Consider the following 25,080-nt stretch of genomic DNA (forward strand, 5'->3'; position numbering starts at 1 on the left):
ATTCCAATAGCATAAATTCTACCCCGAAAAACATGGTTCTCTAATGCTTGCGTTGTCATTTTCTCCATTTCTTATACTGTGTTCCTCAACTTATGCAGGTTCTTCTTCAGATGCATCACAGTTCCACATCATGTGACCATTTTCTTCATCAAAATATATCATCAGTTTCCGCAAGCTTCAAGCAGATGTGAACTAAAATACTTCAATCATTACGTATATAAATTAGACGTTTGATTGGATTATTCAGCCACGCCGTGAGCAATTGGTAGTACAGTCAGAAATTCCTACACATATGTTGACCTACTATCGCTTTGGTCCCATGGAATTATGGCTTCCTCAAAGCTCAGCTTGTTTGGCCATATATCGAAATAACTGATGTTGGTCCTCAGTGGCTTTAATCCCCATTATGTACATGATGTATTGTGTATTGCCAAGTGACAATAATTCCTACATTGTTCTTCAACCTCCATGGTGGAAACGCTATCTTTATTTTTTTGATGAAAGTCTTATTCTTTTTGGTTGTTGGGAGCTGCGTGGGTGACATGAAACCCTCGTCAAATGTATAAAACTTCCATAATCACTTATTTTTCAGCTCTGATGCTTAGTTCCTGCATATAATTTTCTGTTGTTGTTGCTTTGGACTGGACAAATAATAGCATTTGATCAATTTGTTTCCACCTCTACTCCCTGGGCACTGAAAGTTGTTATTCTGTCCCCATTCTGCCTTATCTTGCATGATAGTGTCCTTGTTTGTCTTCATTGCTGGATCTGCAATGCACCTTACCAAATCGTTAAACATCCTAAATGTTATAACTCCGTTCTACTCCATCGTTGATAATGGTAAGGATAACAGATCATCCTCTACCCTCTAATTAGCACACAACCAATGTATACAAACAAATGGAGGACTCACACAACAAACCAACCAACCATCTAATCCTTCCTATTTCCATCTCCTTTCGGTCTTTGACCCCTTCCACTTTCTTTTAAAGCGGTAACATAGATCAGGATCTCTCGAGACCTTCCTCGACAACCTGTCTGTGGGGGTCATGTCACTCCCATTCTGACTGGCCCCTTTTTCACTACCGCTTCAATGGAAACTGCTGCTTCTCTTGCGTTGGCCGGGAGGGATCCGCTATCAGAGCTGCTTGTCCGTCTATGTTTCGTTCACCTTGTGGGAGATGGAACCTGCAGCCATTTCTGAGAGGAGTTTGGAGATGTGTTTCCTGCATGTGGTAGAAAAGACCATCCTATAATATATATATACATACATGTATGTATGTATGTATGTATGTATGTATGTATGTATGTATGTATGTATGTATGTATGTATGTATGTATATATTACTATATACATATGTATGTACATATGTATTTCTATACATACATATATGATATGGGTGGCCCAAAGCCACCCCCATCTAGTTCTACTTGAGTTCTCTATGTCCTCTAGAGGCACACTTAGTTATTGGGGTATGGGCGGGGTAGGGTTGTTCTTGATTATTGTCTTCTTGGGGCGGTGGTTCTAAGTGTGCCATTCCCTCTTATCACTTTGATTATCGATCACGAGTCCGGTTTCACACTATGGCCATCGCATTTGTCCGGCCGGAAACTCGTAGGCAAGTCAAAACCCCTACCCTTACACGTTTAAGATTTGAATCGTGCGACGCGCCATTCCCGATCTGCTCCTCGCTTCCTTTTTCTTTTTGGCTATTTAATGCCCTTTACATACAGTCTCGGGCTACGTCACTCCTCGTTTTGGTTGGCCACTTATACATGTCCAAATTTATCTAGCATGCCAAGTTTCACATAACAATGGCTAATTGGCATACTCATGTGTCTTTATTTTACATATATCCTAACAATGGGAAGCATGTTCTTGTGTTCCCCATGTCCATTCACTCTTCGGCGGATTTCTCCCTTGAGCGAATGAAAAATTGCTTAGCATAAATTCATACGCAATGTGGATAGTTTGGATAGTACGAGTGTAGTGGCATAAATGTGTGTGGAGGGGGGGGGGAGGGGAGGGAATCATCACATCACACACATGGACATGTGCTCATAGGAAGTGTTTACGAGTAATGTGAAGCATGTGGCAATATACATGCTCTGTTGGCGCAAATAGAGCCTTTGGATTCTCTCACCAATGCCAACCTTGTTGCTCGAATCAACATTCTCACAGTCGGCTTTGCTAGTGATGGTGGTGCTTGCTTTCTACACGGGTAAAAGGGGCGAGACGGTCATAGAGCCTTTGGATTCTCTCACCAATGCCAAGCTTGTTGCTCGAGTCAGCATTCTCACTTTCGGCATTGCTACTTGATGGTGGTGCTTGCTTTCTACACATGTAAAAGGGACGAGACGATCACCTTACATTGGGAGAGATGCATTTCAACATCCCACGAAGTTCGACAGAATGTATGACAGGGGGGGTCAGGGCACCAAGGAGCTGCTCGAATCCTCCAAATTGGTGGTACATACTAGTACTGCTACTACCATAATAAGCAAGGAGCACCAGCCACTACACCCCAGGCCCCCATAGAGAGAGAGAGAGAGAGAGAGAGAGAGAGAGAGCATGTTGATGTGTATAGAGAGTAAAATATTATACATACATATATGTATAGTTTTTAGTGTCTTTTGTGGGCTGAAAGTCGCCCTCCTGCTCTGAGTAAATATATTTTTAATCTGCTTCTTCTCTGTCTCTCTGTCTCTCTATTGCTCGATGCCACATCCTCTCTCTTCACCACATCCTCTCTCTTCCGCGCCCCTCTGCTACAGGACGAAGATCTAGAAGCCCTTCTTCCCTCCCACTCCCTCTCTCCTCCCTGGGCTCGTCCTGCTCCCATCGATTCCCACTGTAAACCCTAATTTTGCAATCTCTGTGACATTTTAACCTAACACACCCTCCCCCCTCTTCTGCTCTGAGGCTTCCTATGATCAGTTGCGCACAGAGTACCTCTCCCTCTCCCTCGCCATCGCCATCGCCCTCGCCCACACCCACATCCACGCCCACGCCCACGCCCACACCCAGACAGTCCTGCCAGGTACCCGTACGAGTTGTCTCTTCTCTCAGGAAAGAAGATACTCTGTACCGTTATGGGCATGGAAACCCTAGAATGACAGAACATTGGATGCAACAGAGCAGGCACAAGGTTAGGGTTTCGCATCATCGGAAACGGAAGAAGTGCAAAGGTTGTAGGTCAGTGTTGCGGCGCTATTGTACAGGGTAAAAAGCAAACAGAAAACAGAGATGGGTAAGATGCTTGCATAGTCCTTCAAGTGTGTGTGAAGAAGTAGTATATGTAGTGTAGTATTAGCTCGTATTGCGAAAAGAGAGAAGTGTAGAGGATGGAGGGATCAAGTGAAATGAATCCATATATTGATAGCTCGGTTGGGGGACTAGTTTGGGTGAGAAGACGGAATGGGTCATGGTGGCCTGGTCGCATTCTCGGAGCAGAAGAGCTACCTGGTTCTCATCTCTTATCCCCAAGAACAGGTACCCCGGTGAAGCTACTGGGCAGAGAAGATGGCAGTGTGTAAGTTCACTATGCTCTTCTTTGCTTTCAGATACTTTTCTGAAAATTCTAGACTGCTAGTCTATGCCTTCATTGTCAGCGTTTCAAGTTTCTGATTTGCCTACGTGATGGTTGATACGATGTTTTTCGAAACCTGCAGTGCTTGTGGTCACCTCAAATTTTCTTTGTGCGTATATTTTCTGTTTTTGATTGGTTGATTGATGTGTGTGTTGATTTGTTTTTTAAGTGTAGTTGATGTTTTATATATGATCACGTTCTAGGAATTTCATGTTTCTGGTATGTTTTCTTGATGTTTGGATACCATTGTGCTTATGTACGTGTGAAATGGCTTCTTTACTCAGAATACTGCTATTAAGGTGATTGTTGCTTTACTATGTACATGTTTTTTTATCTTATTGTGCAGGAGAGCCATAAGAAGTCTAAAGTATGTTTGTGTAGTATCTGCACTGTAACATTCGTTCAATTACTGCTATATTAATGTGAAATCTGAACGCTCGTTTGGTTTAGGGATAGATAGTTTTGAACACATATAGTTACAGCATTGTAACATTCGTTCAATGACTATTATAGTGATGTGCACGTGGATGTTTTTACTAAGTAAATGCTTGTTTCTTATGACTTGAGGAGTGGATGACCTTGATAAGCATCAAATGTGTGTTTTATGGAATGGTAATATGCATACATCTACTGTTTCATTGATGTGTTTCCAGAGACTGGTATAACATTGAGAAATCAAGGAGGGTGAAAGCTTTCCGCTGTGGAGATTTTGACCAATGTATAGAACGAGCCAAATCTCTTGCAAGTGTGCTTACCAAGAAGAGAGAAAAATATGCCCGGAGGGAAGATGCGATCCTTCATGCATTGGAGCTTGAAAGGAAATATAGTGAGCAGAATCACCTACTAGGAAGAAGTCTTTCAAGTTTGGATCGGAATTATAAAGAGCTGGATTTTGCAGATGATGATATGGTGTTAGATGTTGGGATTGAGGGAATTTCTCATCATTCTAACTTCCGGAATGATTTTATGGATCCAGAGTCTTCTACTGATGTAGGCCAAGCAAGCTTGGATAGTTTGTTCAACTTGCAAGGGGATAGGAAATTTCTGGAATGGGAAGATGAGATTGCCGAGACGATTCCTCGAATGAGGGGTCTGCAAGATTTCGGCTTGAGGATCATCTCATCCAAAGATAGGAAATCAAGTTGGTCTGCATCCTATGAACCTTCTCAGAACACATCTTTTATAGAAGACGAAAATAAGATGGTCGGTTTCATCACCAAGAATACAGCAGCTGTATGTCCACCTGCTGGTCTCAAGGCTTCATCTCTAGTCTCAAAAAAGAAAAGATCTTTACAAGTTGGAGCTGGTGAAGATGAAAGTGCATATAAGAAGAGAGACAGAAGAAAGCCTTTCACTCGAGTATTGGAAACCAGTGTTAAACTCGATGATGATGCTATAGATCCGAGTTCAAACATATCTTCCATAATTCCAGCTCCAGGAAGAAATGGTTATGTTATTCCGCTTCCCAAACAAGAAAATCTGATTCATGCATCTGAACAGAAATCTATGGCAGGTGACAATACCTCAAGCGGTTGGCAAACTTCTGAGGTAGAAGCTAGGTCCAGCCATGAGATGATTGATTCTTCTGCGATCATGGGTAGACCTTGCTCAACGTTCTCAGATCAAATGAAGTCAAACTGTTCTGCTGGGAGACGTTATCAATATGGTGGGTCCGAAGTTGAGGTTTCTCCTTTAACAGGATCAGCATTTGTCGATTCTATCCTCCAAGGAGGGTCTGGGTTGAGATGCACATATTTCCAAGGATCGGCTTTTACAGGTTCTGTTACTGGAATGAGTGATACATCTTTGGACCAGACGAGCTCATTGTCAATGGCTGAAAATTTACCTAGTTCTCTACCGAATTTCCCAGTTTGGTCAAACTTCACTCATAAAGAAGAGAATGAATTTGGATTGAGAGGGCAGATTGCAAGTCAAGCAATGTGTGTACCAGATTATCCATTTGAGAATGCTGAACCAAACAATGTTTTGCCGATTTACCCTCTCTATAACAATCGGATTGAAGAAAACTCAGTCTTTGCCAAGCAGAGCGCATATGACGGGGAAGGCTCTTCAGTTTTTTGCAGAAGTAACACAGATCTAGACACCATGAAAGCTGCTGTGAAGTCATCAAGGCAGTGCATCTTGGATGTAGCAGAAACTGATGGAGGAATGCGCACAAGGGAAGATGAAGCTGACTCCCTTCAGCCAATTCCAGGTTGGATTCCAAACATTTAGAGAGTAAGGTCACCGGTCATATTTCTGCTGGGTTTATGAATTAATCAGTATGTGTATTTGCTGGTTACCACGTATGCCAAAATGTGCACACATCACATTTAGACATTGTGTGTGTGCATGCATGCATGCATATGGGGTGTTCATAGTGTTAATGTAGACAGATAATTTAAAAGCTATTTTGATCACAGGACCATCCAGCTGTTCTGCTAGAGCTGTTGTACTTAGGGAAGGAACTTGTGCAAAACAAAAGTCTAATGCGGGTAAGAGCAAAGTTCTCTTCTGAATTCACTATTGGCATTTGCAAGTTCTTTCTATGTTTTATTGAAATACTTATGATATATCACTCATCAGAAAGTGGCTAGTCGTTGCCCTTTGTCTTTTATTCGACTCTATAAAACCAAGTGTGGCTATAGTAATTCCATTTAGAAAAATCATAATCCTTATTACTATATTAAAATTAAAGCAATTATTCATATGCATACTTGTACTTGGCAGTTGTTACTGCTGGATTCACATTCTCAGGTTTACTTGACATAGCTCATATTTTTGGGCTGGGCTAATGGTGTATTTTGCTATTTCTATTTTCAAGTACTGTTTCTATTGGTACTGCAGCTATTGACTATGATGGCATACTGTGCTTGGTTCTATTCTTTGAAGGTCTTCTAGTTAACTTGTTTTTTCTGTAGTGATTCATATGTTCGATTCCATCTATTGTCTTATGATTGGGAGTTGATCTAGTTTGTTTTAGACAGTGAGAAACACTCACATCTGAAAATCATCATAATCTTCTTGAAAGTGATCTTTATTAGCTTGATGTCAAGTGCATGGAATGAGCTTACTTGTTTACTGGGTGAGTTAGATTTAAATCAACCAGTTCATCTATAAAACATGAGGCTTTCTATCTAAGTTCACAACGCGTATGTTTTCTCTCGTAGAAAGTTTGCCATCACATTGGAATATCTTAATGTAATCATGCAACTATACCAATTGTGTTTTAAGAGTCATCCAAAACAAATGTGATTTGAAATATGACTTGCAAGTTATGAGATTTACGCAAATTAAGTTCTATATTGAGTGTTTTTTGCAGTTTCCCCAAACTTTGATGATTCCTGCGGAACAAATGATCTCAGGATCGAAGTTGTAACACAGAGCTTCCAAACAGGAGAGGAAGGGTCTGATGATGATGATGATGATGGTGCCTATGCTGTTCAAAATAGAATTGGAGTACCTGATAAATACTCTGAAAAGGCTCCCTGTGGGATGAATGTTTCGAAGTGGCAAACCAAAGGAAAACGCCGGGTATCTATTCGTAGTGGGAATATGTGGGAGTCAACATCAGTGAGGGCCCTTATCGATGGTGTGGCTCATGAGAGTGATGAGACTACAGAAGCACATGGTTTAACAAATGGTGCGAAAGTAAATGGATCTCGCCGGGGACTTAGACACAAAGTTGAGGCTGCGTCAATATCTGAAGATGAAGGAGAATTATTAGAGATAGATTTGGAACCCCAAGAGGTTGCACATAATGAGGATATAGAGAATAGCTTTTGGGCAGTTGATAAACATACATCAAATAGAGAATCCCCTTGGTTTGATGTCCCAGTTGAAACACAGCCTATATCAGCTCTTCCAGAGGAACATGCTCCCTTTGTATCTTTAACCAGCAAGCTTAATGGCAAGGTTATTTTGGGTCAACCAATGGTGGTTGAAATAATGCAGAAGAGGCTCAGAGATATTCAAAATGGTGCAAACATAGCTAAGAAGCCTCCATTGCAGCCAGTATGGAGAACTGCACGGAGAACAGCAATGCAGCGCATCCCTCGATCTTGCAGTGTTGTCCTTTCCCGACCACATGCACAAGAAGTTCTAGATAAGCAGCATCAACGAGGTCTTGCTAGTCAAAAGAACCGGGTAACAAGAAAGAGTAGTCCTTTGGCATCTAGTGCATCTGCTAATAAAAGGAGACCTCTGAAAAAGGGTGGATCTCTTCCTCGGAAAACAAGGATGTTATCATCCATAGCCGTACAACATAGCGAGATAAATGCACCACCTGTTGCTGTTTCCAATAAACCCACTGGACCTGCTTTGGTGACTTGCATCCCTGTCAATTTGATCTTCAATAGGATCAGAGAAGTATTGTACAGGGGTTCAAATCGGGCGCTGTCTGACTCTGACAACAACAATATTTGAAACACAGAAATCATGGTGTCAAGCCAACCCCCTCACCCCCCTGTTTTGGTGTCTTGTATACCTTTCAATATGAAATTCAAGTAAAGATCAGAGAGGTTTCTATACAGGGCAGCAAATTCAGCACCTGTTGATTCTGCCAAGTTACAGCAAGACGTGAAATTCTAGACAAATGGCATGATCGGAAATGATCTTTCTGCTAGCACCAGATTTCTCTCTATACCGATTCTTGGAAGCTTTGTTTGTCATTATTCTTGGCATTGATGAGACTGGTGTTATCAACCTATCTGACGTGTTTTGTAAGCCCATCTGTCTTCTGTATTGTTTCCAATTGGATGCTTCACAAAAATTTACAGCTACCCATGACCTTATTGCGAGTGCTGTATTTCCAGTATTGATCGATTCCCCGCTGGGGTTCTGATCTGCATGTGGTGTGCAAGAAGTCACCATTGTACATATATTGGACTAACTGTGGAAGGTCAAACATGAGAATAACTAAGGCTTGCATTTTCCTGTTTAAATGGAATTTGTATGCCGTTGTATTACTATACTCTTGAGTTGGCCGGGCACCCTATTGAGTGCTCTTGGAAGCAAATAACATGTTAATCTGTGCATGCGGTCTATACAATGTTTTTTATGGAAATATTGGGTATTAATTATAGTATGTTGGATTAAGTCTCTAAATGTTTGAAAGAAAACCTTACTGGAGTGGTATGAGGTCGTGGTAAAGGAAGTTATTCTTGATGAATTTAACTAGGATCATGCCTATGTATTGCAAAATGAAGATTTTGAGAGAAAGATGTACATATTAACGTCTTCTAAGACCAAAACTGGCCTGAGACAATTGATATGTACCCAATCATCAAAAACAAAAAAACTGGAAATACAGAGGAAGATATACGTGTTCAGTATTTATGGATGATACCTGAAACTGGAAATACAGAGGAAGACATATGTGTGGTTCAGTATTTATGGATGATAATACATGAAAAAACTGTTTGCCATTGCCCATTTAAGTGAAGGATATACTGAATGTTTTTATTATGTTTCTGACTGACCGTATAGATACACAAGAAACTGATGTTTTTATATAACTATCACACTATTACAAGTTAAATCTTTGTGGGGTGTTTTATACAATGTGACTTTTTAGTCAAGCTATATATCAAACTACCATTGTCTGTTATAATTAATACAATTCCCTTGCACATCCAAGAATGGTTTGCACTAAAATCTTAAGCCATCATTGCCCAATCATGTTTTGAGATTCTAATTATACTGAAGGATAAAGTTTTAAAAGAAACGAACATATAGCCACAGACTCTAAGAGAAATAGACACAGGCAACCCAATATGTAGCTGAACCAAAGGCTTGAATTTTATGTTCTGAACTCCCCAGTGGGTCTTCATAATTTAGAAACTTATATTTTGCCATCCTCAATTGTCCAAGACCAGTGTACTTGATAAATATATGACAGGCGGCTTGAAGCTGAATATTACCATAATGGATTGATGTCTTTTAGTGCACAAATGCACAGGCAAAGATTCCATCTTGTACAAGAACATCTTGTTGCTTTCTGACTAATAATAATGGCCTTGTAGATACGAAAGACAGACTGCTTGAAATCTTTGCCATAATGATTGTGTACATACACATACTAAGGAGAATGCTGATTCCTGACCAAAATAATAATACTAGGTATCCAGGTGATCAAGCATCAGTTGATTGTACAGAAAACCATTTGAAAGGGTTTAAGTCAGATTTGCACCAAATGCTTTGAAAACCTTCTCATAAACAGGTCTTTTAAAATCAACAGCCTGATTTTAAAAGAAATAACCGGAATTGTCAGCACTTTCCAGCATATACCATTTTGCTTGCAAGAAAAAAGCCCCTACTTATTTAATTGGTGACTACCTGTTTTAATACTTCCTCTGTTGAGGCCCACTTCCACTCTGAAAATTCTGCTCTTTCCTTCTCATCCCCGTCAAGAATTATTTCACTTTCATCACCAACAAACCTGAATAGAAACCTAAGAGCAAACAGTTGTATAAGTTAGAATAACTCGGAAATCCATGAAATTAGATATGGATAACTTATGCATAGACTTTACTGTTGAAGCTGGGATGACCTGAGTCTAAACACATTCTTCATTGAGCAATTTGTAAGTTAATATGCTAATTACAGTCCTAACTCGAAAAGAAGGCCGGCACTAATTGGGAGAACTAGATCCTAATTTACTAACTTTGCACCTTGACCTAGCTATATAAAGTGGGGTTGCATAAGTTAGAAAACTAGAAAAGGCTTTGACCACTTATTACTCTCAATTAGAAGGGATTAAATTATATGATTCATCAATCAACAATGTTAGGCATATTAGGCTGCAATATTATCATTAATTTTGATTATTAATATCTACTCTTAAGTATATTTTATGCCCTTTATTTAATGATGCATCATATCATTAGGAGCTTCAACTTTGATGAAACATATTTCAGTCATTTCAACTTATAAGCATATTTTGGTAATTTCCCTTTTCATATATCAGCCTTCATGATTGAGGGGCATACATTACAATATGTTGAAGCATCCAAGAATAATAGAAATAGATGAATTAAACAATATATTTTCCAGAAAGACACATTGTCGTGTAAACATCTTTAGTAAGACATCTAGTCCAATGAAACTTGCTTCCAATAATTTCAAATGATGCAACTATAGTCCACAATGACTCTAGTGTATTGAGGCTGAACAAACCATTTTTTATACTCAAAAATTTCAAGCAGTACCTACACTTATTTCACCATCTATGTGGAACCTTCAATCATTTCAATCATTTATCGATTATGAAGTGTTCCATTGAAACTGGCCATGAAAAATGTTTCTCGCTACTACAGTTGAATGCTTGCTTTTCTTACTTGCAGTTCCAGACTTTGACCTTGTCTGCTAGAGAACTCACCCCACAAGGAACAGTGCTTCCCCTCCAAAACTAGGGAGAAAAGGAAGACCACAGAAAAATCTCAAACTAAGCAAATGGGATATCTTGAATGTCGTAGAGCTTGTCTTGACAAGACAAAAATGAAGGAGACAGGAAATTGCTATCCAATGAAACAATAATAACATTTATAACTAGAACAATGAAAGGCTCACCACTTCTGAGCCTGGCCTTTCCATTCTTTGCCCCAAAGGTGAGTTATTTTTTCCTTAACATCTGGTGGAAAATCATATGTCAACCAGTCGGGTGCCTATGATGCCATTTTCAAAAGCTTTTAAACATTTGATTCCTGGTAAAAATGAGAATGTAAGGCATCATATTTGATACCTCGCCAATGAGTTGCACTGATGTGACACCTGTTTCTTCTTTGAGTTCTCTTAAGGCTGCCACTCTAGGTTCTTCATTTGCATCAACTCCCCCCTAAATAAAAGATTGAATGGGATATAAAACACAATTTGAGCATGGCTTCTATCTATTTATTATTTTGAGAAATATAGGATGCAATATTGTTATGAGACAACAAATGGTCAGTGTCTGAAAGGAAGGACATGAACCAAATTAAATATGTGTATGCCTGTGTCAAAAAAGTCACTTGATTATAACGATGGTGCCTATGTCTCCCCTGATTGTGAGTAATAACTCTTGTCAAAGCTGCCACCAAAAACTTCGCATTGTGACTTGGATATCAGAACGATAGAAATAATAGAGACCTTCAGCTTTTTGGCTGTATGCCAGCCTTAGATCATAAACATTAGAAGACCCAGGTGTTTGTAATTACAAACAAAGAAGAAAAAATACAAGAGACCAAAAATGGTCCTAATATTTATCCAACCAATGTCTTTAAAAATGAAGCACATGCAGTTAAAAGTGCAAAATAAAGCTTTAGAATAAATGGATCTGAAGTTGAGTTCCAAAACTCATACCAGATATCATTTCTAAAATCCATGCCATAAAGCTGAAATGCATTGACTAAAATGCTCTGAAACAGTGAGGATTTCAAGATGAAATGAGACGACCGACTAAATCCATCAACCAAATTACCTCATGTTGCAACTGAGCAAATAGCAATTCCCCCCATTATTTCTGAAACCAAAACAGGTGATGGCAATAGATATAAAAGAGTATCACTAGATGTGTTCCAGTAGATCATTTCAGGCAACATATATTTGAGCTTATGAATAGTTTGGTTGAAACCATGTCTGTCATGCATGACAGAATATTTACCATCATGGTTTGGACCATGAATTTCTTTACACTTTCAAGAATATGCGATTATGTTTATATAGATATCTATGGACAATCCTATGCAATTGCTAAAAGTATGAAACATGAATTTTAGAACATTTAAGAAGCACAGTTTTTTCAAGGCTGGAATAACATGCTCTTTTCCACATAAAGCCCCAGAATTCTTCCCCGAATCAACAGAAGAATTATCTAGCAAATGATGTTTCTTCTCTATGCCCGGCAGGATGATGAACGATCTATTGTGCTATTATTAGTGCTTCAATATTTCAAGATGACTGCGATATCATTTCTACTTGCTGGATGCATCATGTCTCACACTCCTAACGACATTGGTATTGGCATTTGCAACAAGGATGCAAATCTATATGCAGGGAAAATTACATAAAAGAGAAAAAACTGGAATCTAAGATCTTGTGGGAATGTAAAAGGGCCGACCAATGTAAAAACTCTCCTTTCAATTTCAAAAAGATTAGTGTGAAGTGTTTTACTCTAAGCTTTCCGTAATCTTCTTGCACGTGATTGTGGATCCTAACTAACCGAAAAGTGTTTTGTTCATATGTGTGTGCTTTTGCATATTATTAACTAGATAGGTAGACTGATAAAGACATATCGCGACATTGTCTAATTTCTATGTTAAGATAACTATTTAAGTGAGGAGAGGAAGAGTTCTGAAGTCCTAATACATAACTGTTAGTAGCTCAAGAATGCTTGATGACCACTCTTCACCATTTCTCCAACAAATAGGTAAATGATGGTCTAATCATGCAACACGGGCTCAGTAATGAGATAGAACTCCAAACAAGAGAAAGACATGAGCTCAGTGCAGCACACATAGAACCAACACAAACTGACAATCGTCAATCATAAACTTTCTATAATGGCCAATATTACTTTCAGAGAAAATAATGGTTTGTACTTTGATGGAAGATAGAAACATCTTTAGCGCCTTACAACTTGTATTGTAACATATGAGAACAAGTTCAGATTTAAGCCCATTCAAAATATCCATCAGCAACTTAAAAGTAGGACATAAAAGTATTATAATGTGTTTTAGTTTGTTTTTATGACATACTATTTTGTCTGTTTCCTAGTTAGAAATAAAAAGCTCCATCATAATGACTGAATTCACTCCATCACCGTGCACAAGAAAAATAATAATAAGAAGAAAAGCTTAAACCCTGAGTCCTAATAAATAAGAGAGAGAACGCTTTAATTCTAAGGTCTAAAAAACAACATCCATCAGCATTGACGAGAAGAAAATGACACAAAAAACTTAAATCCTCAGTTCTAAAAACCTATCCCTCATGATTCATGGCAATATAACAAGTAATTAAATCCTAACCATATGACGAAATTGGCAAGAAAAAAAATGAAGGATATTGAATCGTCATACCTGTGGCATTTGCCACGCCTCAGGCAAATCTATGCGTCGTGCAATGAACACCTGTAAGACGAGAAAGAAAAGCACATAAATGATCGTTAACACATAGAGAAGATTGCTAAACTACATCCATGAGTCAAAATCCCCAACGTGTATATAAACAAAACAAAAAAAAACATTTTTAATGATGAAATAACAAAACCTGGCTATGAGAGTTGATAAGACAGAGGCCAACATTAGGTCGATATGAAGCAGGAGGGGGAGGTTGGAAAGACATGAAACAGAGCAGCTGTGGTGTTGTGATGGAAGAGGAGAATGATGAAGGGTAAGTTGTGACTTTCGCAGCAGGAAATCCGAGAGCTAGGGTTTGTCTGAGAGGGGGTTGGGATCGGAATGGAGATAAGTGAGAGATAGAAGAAGAGCGAAGGCGAGGGAGGAGGAATCGTGATGGAGGAGATGGCGATGGCGATGGCGATGGCGATGGGACGCGTACAAGAGAGAGGAGCATGGCTCTGGTCTTCTTACAGACAGAGACAGAGACAGAGACAGAGACAGACAGAGAATCATGCCATTGGTTGTAAGCTTGTCGAGGAAATGAAGATGAAAACTAAACCAAAGCCACGGAGAAGGAAGGAGACCAGAATCGAACCCAAGACCTATCGAAAGCCCGACAAAACCCTAAAAGAGTGTCTCTTCATCGAATGATCCGACCAACCGGCCCAAAACCGATGGATCGGCCGCCAAGTCCCATCGAAATCCCGACAAATCTATAAGAGACCGTAGTATCTAATCGGTCTTGATCTACCGTACGCCCCAATCCGCACAAGCCGATCGATCAAGCGCAACACAAACACCCATTGAAATCCCTAGAAAACCCTATAAGAGATTGTGTTATCCATCTCGATTGACCGCAAGACCCATCGAAATCCCGACAAGCCGATCGACCTGGAGACCCGTCCCCACAAGCCGATCGATCGATTGTCGCACAAACACCCATCGATGATCCCTAGAAACCTATAAGAGATTGTGTTATCGATCGCGATCGATCGGAAGACCCCTCCCAAAACCCGCCCATATCCCTTCAAGACACCTATGGAGCTCTTTTTCAATCTTAATGCTTCTTTTGCACTTATGAGTATTTGCTTGCCATGGGATTTTCTGAAAAACTCAATTAAGGCACCCAAACCACTTATGGGTTTGTCCTATTCTTCAACTTATCCTACCCTTAAAACACTTAAAACTAGCTTTGGAATTAATGCTTAAGCTTATGGCTATAACATTGACCATAATCACAAGGTTAGAATACTTGATCAATTTGTGCGAATACCATATTAAATACACTCCAATTCCGCTACAAGGATGACATGGTATATCAAAGAAACAAATAAGTAAATTTGATCAAACTCAAAAGTTACACGTAAATCAAATGGGTCAAAAATAGGAAAGTTTGACGATAGTTATCGCGAGAGCAAGAAGCAACTTATTGTCACCCTATCGGTGCCATCAAAAGTGGCATCTACAATTGTCTCCTACATTGTAGTTGCCAATTTTGATGTTGTTGGATTAAGACAGTTGAATTAAACATAGGAGAACTTGATTTGAGCTTATTTTGGCTCCACACTCCATGTAATAAATTGTCAGGGTGGTCAAGTGGTCTAAGACACTAGACTAAAGTTTTGCTTCTAAAAAAGGAATACGGGCTAGAAATCCTAATTCTGACAAGTTTTCGAATCGATACTCCTCGGTCAAGGTGGCCAAGTGGTCTAAGTTGCTAGACTCAAGTTTTTGTTCTCAAATTTGATATTGACTTTTAATTTGTCTCCACGTTTTTAGCCAATAGTTATGTGGTTGAGTGGTCTAAGATATCATACTTAAGGGAGTGTGGTTTCAAATATCGTATGTTTGTAGTTAGGGTAGTTGAGTGGTTTAAGTGCCAGACACAAGTTTTGGTTCTCGAAAGGGAGCATGGGTGTCAAATCCTACTTTTGACAAAATTCAGTTGTCATACTTAGTTTTGGTTCTCGAAAGGGAGTGTGTGTATGAATTCCACTTTTAACAACTATTCAAATTGATATTGGTTATACAAAACTCAAGATTGCGTTTGACTCCACAATGCGCCTTATACAAATCTCTGAGATTGAGTATGGTTGCACAATCCACTCATGGTTCTACAAACGACAAATTCAATAGCTAGGGATGATGAAATGTTTTTGTCAGGGTGGTTGAGTGGTCTAAGGCACCACACTCAAGTTCTAGTTCTCGAAAGAAAGTGTGGGTTTGCTCGTGATTGATCGTGGCCCCACAACACCATATGGCCGAAAACCGTCTCCAGCTAAGGTAGAGGCAATTTCGGCAATGAAGTATGTAGGTCAACCACAGAGGTCCGGAGATTCCTCAGAGCATGTGCATTCTACCAATTTGGATTCCGCACTACGCACATATTGCCGAGCCACTCTATGGCTTGTTGATGAAGGGGCGGGGGTTCGAATGGGTAGAAGAGCACGAAGAGGCAGTATGAAGATTGAAGGGGATGTTGACGATGGCACCGGTAGTTCGGAAAGCGGTTTACGGGAAGGGAGCTCCAGTATACATGACGGTCGACAAGAGTCCGACCGAGTAATAGTTCCCAGTAAAGGCCTGTGCGATTCAATTCTACACTTTGTTTATTTGGATTTGGTTATGTCATAGATTCAAAACTCATGTAAAAACTATCTCTAAATGAATCCCTTCCCCCTATAGAAGATGGTATTTCTATCTCACAGAATCTTAATCTTGTTCGATCCAACAAATAATGCTAAAGTTAAAGTTAGTACGGATGTCAAATCAATCTCTATGTCTGGGGTTTCGCCCATGGTTGTTTAATACGAATCTGAAAACGAAGAGGGATGAGTTGTGGTTAGGGGTGAAATGCCACTCGAACCCAGAGCTAGCTAGTTCTCCTGAAATGTGTTGAGGCGTAGTAGTTGACTGGACCATCTAGGGGTAAAACATTGTTCCGGTGTGGGTTGCGAGAGCGGTCCCAATATTAGTATAACATCAGTTGTTGTATCCGATTTTTGAATTAGTAAAAAACCACAAATGAATGTTTGGTCACATTAAAAAAACCAAAACGTTACTGGGTTTTTGTGACGCATCTTTCAAAAGAAGAATCGATCGATAATCAACTTGCTTGATGGTACGATCCAACCCGCACAACCAACAATTACTAGTATCAGCCACAACCCTCAAACACACAGATATACTAAATCCTCGACTTGTCTCTTCCCTAGTGAGGAGGGGGGTCATACTAGGTTCAGTTCAGACATGACCCTTGTTCCGAAGATTAGATTTAAATAGGGGTACAAGTTTTCGTTCTATAAAGGGAGCGTGGGTTCAAATCCCACTTCTGACAAGTTGTTGAATCAATAGTCCTTATTTTGAACTCGTGATTGATCATGGTCCACAACACTCACCAAACGGTCAGGATGGACGAGTGGTCTAAGGCGCCAGACTCAAGTTCTCGTTCTGGAAACGAAGTTGGGTTGGAATCCCACTTCTGACAAGTCTTTGAATAGATACTACTTATGTAGAACTTATGATTGATAGTGGCCCCACAACACTAACCCAATAGTTAGGGTGGCCGAACGGTCCAAGATGCCAAACTTGTTAGGAAACAGATCCCTCCGGATGGGATAGGAGTACCCGGCAATGGAAGACCCGGTGAGAACTGGATGACGAGTGCCCGGCAAGAGCCGGATAGTGAAGGCCCGGTGAGAAGTGCTCACCGGATGAAGGAACATATTCGTAAATAGCCGAAAAGTCATATTAGTATAAATATATTTGTAAATAGTCGAAAAGTCATATTAGTATAAATATGACTTAGGGCAAACTTAGCGTGCAACAATTGTCATTCTTGTTGGTGCAAGATTTGAGTGCAACCGTGTACACAGAGAGAGAGAGAGAGAGAGAGAGAGAGTGAGTGAGTGAGAGACAAAGAGGACGTTGTCTCTGTTGTAACCGCCGCCTACGGCGAAGATAGTGAACAAGAGGTCGTTGCCTCTGTGTTCATCTATTGTATATTGTAACATAGTGATAGTTTGCAGTCTGTGGACTGCCGTGGTTTTTCCCGTGTTTGGGTTTTCCATGTAAACATCTTGTGTACTCTTCTCTTTACTGTGTCGTGCGTACATTACTTGTTTTTTTGTGTTTGATCCTAGACTCGGTTGTGCCGAGTGTTGTTTTCAGAGCGTGTAGTCCTATCAAAGTGGTATTAGAGCGAAATGACACAGAAAATAGATGAATCGTTGGGAGGCATGTTCAAGCTCACCGGCTCCAATTACTCAGTATGGAAGTCGAAGATGAGGGACATGCTCGTGGTTAAAGACCTTTGGTTGCCGGTTCAGTTCGGGGACAAGAGACCAGACAAAATCGATGCCACGATATGGGAGGTGATGCACATGAAGACAACGGCGTACATACGATACTTCATTGACCTGAGTCTATACAATAACTTCAATGAAGAGAGCAAGGCTCATGAGCTCTGGGAGAAGATCAACATTATGTTTCAGAACAAAAATGTTGTTAATCAGGTTTCGGTATTTCGGAAGCTAGTAAGACTCCGGTACCAAGATGGCTCCAGCATGGCGGAGCACATGAATGCCTTCCAGGGGTTGATTCACCAGGCAACATCATTGGAAGTACCTCTCGCCGATGAGGTACTAGCACTACTCCTGCTCGGTTCTCTCCCAGATAGCTGGGAGACGTTGGTTGTCACTTTGGGTAACGCCGGGCCGGAAGGGAAACGGTTATTCCTAGCAAGAGTGAAATCGAGCTTGCTAGATGAGGAGGTGTGTCGGAAAGATAAGGATATGAGCTCCAACTCCAAAGCGCTCCTTACCGAATCGGAACGCGGAAGACAAAGGAACCGTAGTCCCTAGAACTAGGAGAAGTCGGGGACACGGCCAAAGTCAAGGGGGAGGCCTACTTGCTTCTATTGCGGCAAGCCGGGACACTTCTAGAAGAACTATCGGCATTTCTGAAAAGACAAGGAAACCGATGGTACCGATTCGAAGCGGACTCCGGACCGGAACGATAAAGACCGGAAGGGAACGACGGCAATCACGGCAAGTGAAGAAGAGTTGATGCTCATCACCGAGGAGAGTGAGCTAAACCTTGCCAGCAACGAGATGACCTGGGTGGTCGACTCCGGAGCGTCGTTCCACCTTACCCCGGACCGTAAATACTTCTCATCCTACACAGTCGGTGATCACGGTTGTGTCCGGATGGGGAATGAAGGTACATGCCGAATTGTCGGCATAGGAGACGTGTGGTTCACAACACCAACCGGATACAAGTTGTTGCTGAAGGATGTACGACACGTTCCGGAGGTTCGACTGAACCTAATATCAGCCCGTCGGCTAGATGATGAAGGCTACACGGGTAGCATTCAGAATGGAGTCATGAAGTTCAGCAAAGGGAGCCTGATTGTGGCTCGGGCCCAGAAGGTCAACACGTTGTACCTGATGAATGCCTGGTTATTCCCGGAAGAAGTGAATGTGGCTTCCAACACTGTCGGTGAGTTGTGGCACAAGAGGCTGTGTCACATGAGTGAGAAGGGGATGAAGAGGCTTGCAAATGACAACCTCATTCCAGTGAAGAACGTGCACTTGGAGAAGTGCACTGATTGTCTGGCCGATAAGCAAAACCGGACCTCCTTCCGACCAAGGCCACCGATGAGACGTAATGCACCACTGGAGTTGGTGCATACTCATGTGTGTCAAGTGGACATGAAGTCACATGCCGGATCGTAGTACTTCGTGACGTTCATAGATGACCACAGCCGGAAGTTGTGGGCCACACCGTTGAAGACGAAGGATTAGGTGTTATCCGTCTTCAAAGAGCTCCACGCGAGAGTGGAAAGAGAAACCGGCTGGAAGCTGAAGGCGGTTCGAGCAGATAACGGAGGAGAATACCGGGGGCAGTTCGAGGAGTACGGCCGCTCGAAGGGAATCCGGCTCGAATTTACCGTGCCGAAAACGCCGGAACTAAACGTGCTGGCCGAGAGGATGAACTGAACCATAATGGAGAGGGTCCGGAGTATGCTGGTGCATGCAAAATTACCCAAGAAGTTTTGGGCTGAGGGATTGTCAACGGCGACATACGTGATAAACAGATCACCCTCAGTACCCTTGGACGGGGACACGCCGCAGAGAGTTTGGACCGGTAAGGAAGTGTCCTACTGACATCTGAAGGTATTCGGGTGTCTTGCATACGTGCATGTAGCTAAGGACCGGAGAGGAAAGTTAGATCCAAAGACCCGGTCATGCATATTCCTCAGTTACGGCAATGATGAGTTCGGCTACCGAGTGTGGGACCCGGTCAACCAGAAAGTATTCTGGAGTCGGGATATTATCTTAATGGAGGATAAGACGCTCGCCCACTGGGAGTCGGAGAAGAAGATAATGAACTCCAAGTCAACCGGTAAGGATCGATTCTACGATGAGCAGACCCAACCGGCAAGAGACCGGTTAGCACTCGATGAACCGGCCAGTGACGGTAAAGAGACAAGACAGGCCGAAGAAGAAGGAATAGGTGAAATCGGAACCGGCCAAGACCCCGAATCAGATTCGGATGAAGAACAAATAGAGGAGCCGGTTGCCGAAAGCCAAAGACGGAGATATCCTCTCAGAGAGAGAAGGGCCCCCCGGAGATTTTCGGATGCAGAGCATGTGCTGCTGACCGATGAGGGGGAGCCAGAAAGTTTCGAGGAAGCTAAAAGTGACGCCCATAGCCGCAAATGGTTAAGTGCCATGCAGGATGAGATGGATTCCCTGCATGAGAACCATACGTACGAATTGGTGGAGTTGCCGAAAGGAAAGCGGGCACTCCGAAATAAGTGGGTGTACAAGTTGAAACCGGGAGATGTCGGCAACCCCCCGAGATACAAAGCCAGGATCGTGGTGAAGGGGTTCCAGCAAAAGAAGGGCGTGGACTTCAACGAGATATTTTCCCCGGTAGTAAAGATGACCTCCATCCGGACGGTGCTGAGTATAGCGGCAAGCATGGACCTCGAGGAGAGCAGCTGGACGTGAAGACGACATTCCTTCACGTTGACCTCAAAGAGGAGATCTACATGCAGCAACCGGAAGGATTCGTGGAGAAAGGGAAGGAGCACCTGGTTTGCGGGTTGAAGAAGAGCCTGTACGGACTGAAGTAGGCTCCTCGACAATGGTACCGGAAGTTCGTCTCCTTCATGATCGATCAAGGGTACCACAAGACGCAAGCCGATCACTGCGTTTTTGTGAAGAAGTTCGAAGGAGGCGACTTCCTAATACTCCTTCTATACGTGAACGACATGTTGATCATCGGACGAGACCAAGCCAAAATACGGATGCTGAAGAAGGCTGTCAACCGAACTTTCGCAATGAAAGACTTGGGTCCGGCAAGACGGATGCTGGGGATGTACATCATCCGGGACCGGCCAAAGAAGCAATTGTGGTTGTCACAGGAGAAATACATGACAAAGGTGCTTCAACGGTTCAACATGTTAGAAGCGAAACCAGTCGGATCGACACTCCCGGAAAACTGCAGATTATCCGGTAAGCAAAGCCCGAAGACGAAAGCAGAGAAGGCAGATATGATGAAGGTTCCGTATGCCTCTGCCGTCGGGAGCTTAATGTACGCAATGGTGTGTTCTCGACCGGATATCGGATACGCAGTCGGAGTGGTGAGCCGGTTTATGAGCAATCTCGGCAAGGAGCACTGGAACGCGGTCAAATGGATACTCTGGTACTTGAAGGGCACTTCGAATATGTGTCTCTGATTCGGCTCCGGTAAACCTCAACTTGATGGTTTTACCGATTCGAACATGTCGGCTGATGTGGATACCGGCCTGTCTACATCCAGGTATGTAATGACATATGCAGGGGGAGCTGTTTTGTGGCAGTCGAGGCTGCAGAAGACGGTTGCGTTGTCAACCACGGAGGCGGAGTACATGGCGGCTGTTGAAGCCGGTAAGGAAATATTATGGATGAAGGACTTCATCGGAGAGCTCGATATCCAGCAAGATGAATATCGGCTCTATTGCGACAGTCAAAGTGCCATCCACCTTACTAAGAACGCAACGTACCATTCGAAGACAAAGCATATCCAGCGTAGGTATCACTAGATCCGGGAGCGAGTAGAAGATCGAGAGTTCGTGTTGACGAAGATCCACATGGCCGAGAACGGGTCAGATATGCTACCCAAAGTACTGATACCCGACAAGTTGGATGCATGTCGGCAGTGGATCAGACTAGTAAGATATCCCATGCCGGAGTGAAGGGGGAGTTTGTTCGGAAACAGATCCCTCCGGATGGGATAGGAGTACCCGGCAACGGAAGACCCGGTGAGAACCGGAAGATGAGTGCCTGGCAAGAGCCGGATGGTGAAGGCTCGGTGAGTAGTGCTCACCGGATGAAGGAACATATTCGTAAATATGTTTCTGAGAGTTCATTGGGGCTATATTTGTAAATAGCCGAAAAGTCATATTAGTATAAATATGACTTAGGGCAAACTTAGCGTGCAACAATTGTCATTCTTGTTGGTGCAAGATTTGAGTGCAAACGTGTACAGAGAGAGAGAGAGAGAGAGTGAGAGAGAGTGAGTGAGAGACGAAGAGGACGTTGTCTCTATTGTAACCGCCGCCTGTGGCGAAGACAGTGAACAAGAGGTCGTTGCCTCTGTGTTCATCTATTGTATATTGTAACATAGTGATAGTTTGCAATCTGTGGATTGTCGTGGTTTTTCCTGTGTTTGGGTTTTCCACGTAAACATCTTGTGTACTCTTCTCTTTATTGTGTCATGCGTACATTACCTATTTTTTTGTGTTTGATCCTAGACTCGGTTTTGGCCGAGTGTTGTTTTCGGAGCGTGTCGTCTTGTCAAAACTCAACTTCTAGTTCTCGAAACACAGTGTGGGTTTAAATCCACTTCTGACAAGTTTTGGAATCGATACTCCTTATGTAGAACTCGTGATTGACTGTGGCCCCAAAAAGTCAAGGTGGCCAAGTGGTCTAAGGCGTAAAACTGAAGTTTCGGTTCTCGAAAGGGAGCGTGGGTTCGAATCTTGTTTGGCCCCACAACTCTCACCCAACAGTTAGGATGGTTGAGTGGTCCAAGGTACCAGACTCAAGTTCTAGTTCTCGAAAGGCAGCGTGTGTTGGAATCCTAGTTCTAACAACTCTTCGAATTAACTCCACAACTCGTTTGCGCCACATATTTGTTGAAGTTAAAACCATTCAAGTTGAATCCCATGGTGTTGATACCTAATGCAATGAACTAGATGCCTACTACGGGCCAAGTAACTAAGAAAAAGTGTAGAGTATAGAGTTGTTGAAGTTAGCGTATTGGTGTTGATTTCTTTCTCTTGATCGAACTTGTAAATTGCATTGGCAAACTCCTTCCAAATGCGTAGTTTCTCTGATCAAACTAGAAATTACGAAAGAACACAAAACACAGTGTACTAAATATGTTAATAATAGCCAACATGTGCAGTTAGTTTTCGAATCAATATTCCTTATGTAGAATTCCTGATGAACTAACCATGGACATGCAACACTCAACCAATAGTTAGGGTGGCCTAGTGGTCTAAGAAGCCAGACTCAAAATCTGGTTCTCGAAAGGGAGCATGGGTTTGAATCCCACTTCTGACAAGTTTTCGAATCGATACTCCTTACGTAAAACCCGTGAAAAACCTAGCCGAAAATGCTCACCCAATAGTCAAGATGGTTGAGTGGTCTAGGGCGCCAGACTCAAGTTCTAGTTCTCTAAAGGGAGCATGGGTTTTAATCCCACTTCTGTCAAGTTTTCGAATCAATACTCCTTACGTAGAACTCATGATAAACATGACCGAAAATGCTCACCCAATAGTCAGGGTGGGTGAGTGAAGTTCTGGATCTCGAAAGGGAGTGTGGGTTCGAATCCCACTTCTGACAATTTTTTGAATCGATACTCCTTATCTAGAACTCATGATCGACCTGGCTGAAAATGCTCACTCAATAGTCAGGGTGGTCGAGTGGTCTAAGGCGCCAGACTAAAGTTCTGGTTCTCGAAACGGAGCATGGGTTCGAATCCCACTTTCGACAAGTTTTCGAATCGACACTCCTTATATAAAACTCGAGATCCACTTGGGTTCGAATCCAATTCCTAACAAGTTTTCGAATTGATATTCCTTTCGTAGAACTCATGATAAACCTGGCCGAAAATACTCACCCAATAGTGAGGGTGGCCGAGTGGTCTAAGGCGCCATACTCAAGTTCTGGTTCTCGAAAGGGAGCGTGGGTTCAAATCCTACTTCTAACAAGTTTTTGAATCGGTACTCCTTACGTAGAACTCGTGATAAACCTGGCCGAAAATGCTCATCCAACAGTCAGGGTGGTTGAGTGAAGTTCTGGTTCTCGAAAGGGAGCATGGGTTTGAATCCCACTTCTGACACGTTTTCGAATCGATACTCCTTATGTAGAACTCATCATCGACCTAGCCGAAAATGCTCACCCAATAGTAAGGGTGGCCGAGTGGTCTAAGGCGCCAGACTCAAGTTCTGGTTGTTGAAAGGGAGTGTGGGTTCGAATCCCACTTCTGACAAGTTTTTGAATAGATACTCCTTACCTAGAGCTCGTGATCGACTTGGCCGATAACCCAATAATCAGGGTGGTCGAGTAAAGTTATGGTTCTCGAAAGGGAGCATGGGTTCGAATCCCACTTCTCAAGAGTTTTCAAATCCATACTTCTTATATAGAACTCCTAATGGACCTAACACAAAATGCTCACTCAATAGTTCGAATTCCACTTCTGACAAGTTTTAGAATCGATACTCCTTATCTAGAACTCATGATCGACCTGGCCAAATGCTCACCCAATAGTCAGCGTGGCTGAGTGGTCTAAGGCGCTAGACTCAAGTTCTAGTTCTCGAAAGGGAGCCTGGGTTCAAATCCCATTTCTGACAAGTTTTCAAATCGATACTCCTTACATAGAACTCGTGATAAACGTGGCCAAAAATGCTCACCCAATAGTCAGGGTGGCCGAGTGGTCTACGGCTCGAGACTCAAGTTCTGGTTCTTGAAAGGGAGCGTGGGTTCGAATCCCACTTTTGACAAGTTTTCAAATCGATACGACTTAGGTAGAACTCATTTGAATAGCTTTCGAATCAATACTCCTTATGTCGAAATCGTGATCGACCTAGCCGAAAATGCTCACCCAATAGTTAGGGTGCCCAAGTGGTCTGAGGCGCCAGACTCAAGTTCTGGTTCTCGAAAGGGAGCGTTGTCGCGTTGTTACGCGCGTGCGTGGAGAACAAGGCGGGACCACTGGGGTCTTGGACCGAGGAATAGGTGGGGAAAAGAGAGAGAGGGAGAGAGAGACACGCTCACACACGGATAGACAAAGAAGCGCGCGGGAACGCAACCCAATCAACACAAGAGACACAAGTTGGG

General features: G+C 42.3%; 2 protein-coding genes and 3 non-coding genes across 5 annotated transcripts; 4 read left to right on the forward strand and 1 right to left on the reverse strand.

The window, feature by feature from the left end:
* The first annotated feature begins 2,783 nt into the window (after nucleotides 1-2,783).
* On the forward strand, nucleotides 2,784-8,655 carry LOC147867778 (uncharacterized). Its single transcript, XM_087315592.1, has 4 exons — nucleotides 2,784-3,533; nucleotides 4,244-5,805; nucleotides 6,014-6,085; nucleotides 6,913-8,655. The coding sequence occupies exons 1-4, from the start codon at nucleotides 3,346-3,348 to the stop codon at nucleotides 8,013-8,015; spliced, it is 2,925 nt and encodes a 974-aa protein (XP_087171718.1). The 5' UTR covers nucleotides 2,784-3,345; the 3' UTR covers nucleotides 8,016-8,655.
* Nucleotides 8,656-9,076: 421 nt separating this feature from the next.
* Nucleotides 9,077-14,183, reverse strand: LOC147867779 (nudix hydrolase 25-like). The gene is made up of 6 exons (XM_087315604.1): nucleotides 13,833-14,183; nucleotides 13,643-13,693; nucleotides 11,332-11,424; nucleotides 11,160-11,254; nucleotides 9,927-10,041; nucleotides 9,077-9,829 (listed from the first exon to the last, which is right to left on the reverse strand). Exons 1-6 carry the CDS (start codon nucleotides 14,136-14,138, stop codon nucleotides 9,764-9,766), a joined length of 726 nt encoding a protein of 241 aa, XP_087171730.1. The 5' UTR covers nucleotides 14,139-14,183; the 3' UTR covers nucleotides 9,077-9,763.
* A 9,466-nt stretch (nucleotides 14,184-23,649) lies between these two features.
* TRNAF-AAA (transfer RNA phenylalanine (anticodon AAA)) lies at nucleotides 23,650-23,733 on the forward strand. The gene has a single exon. It is a non-coding gene; the product is annotated as a tRNA-Phe (tRNA).
* A 415-nt stretch (nucleotides 23,734-24,148) lies between these two features.
* On the forward strand, nucleotides 24,149-24,232 carry TRNAL-CAA (transfer RNA leucine (anticodon CAA)). The gene has a single exon. It is a non-coding gene; the product is annotated as a tRNA-Leu (tRNA).
* A 277-nt stretch (nucleotides 24,233-24,509) lies between these two features.
* TRNAL-CAA (transfer RNA leucine (anticodon CAA)) lies at nucleotides 24,510-24,593 on the forward strand. Its single transcript has one exon. It is a non-coding gene; the product is annotated as a tRNA-Leu (tRNA).
* The last annotated feature ends 487 nt before the right edge of the window (nucleotides 24,594-25,080 follow it).

This window comes from Azolla caroliniana, unplaced genomic scaffold, assembly GCF_043228905.1.
Source record: "Azolla caroliniana isolate FFs.n. ecotype wild unplaced genomic scaffold, voAzoCaro1.0.p SCAF_2, whole genome shotgun sequence".
In the NCBI taxonomy this organism is placed as follows: Eukaryota; Viridiplantae; Streptophyta; class Polypodiopsida; order Salviniales; family Salviniaceae; genus Azolla; species Azolla caroliniana.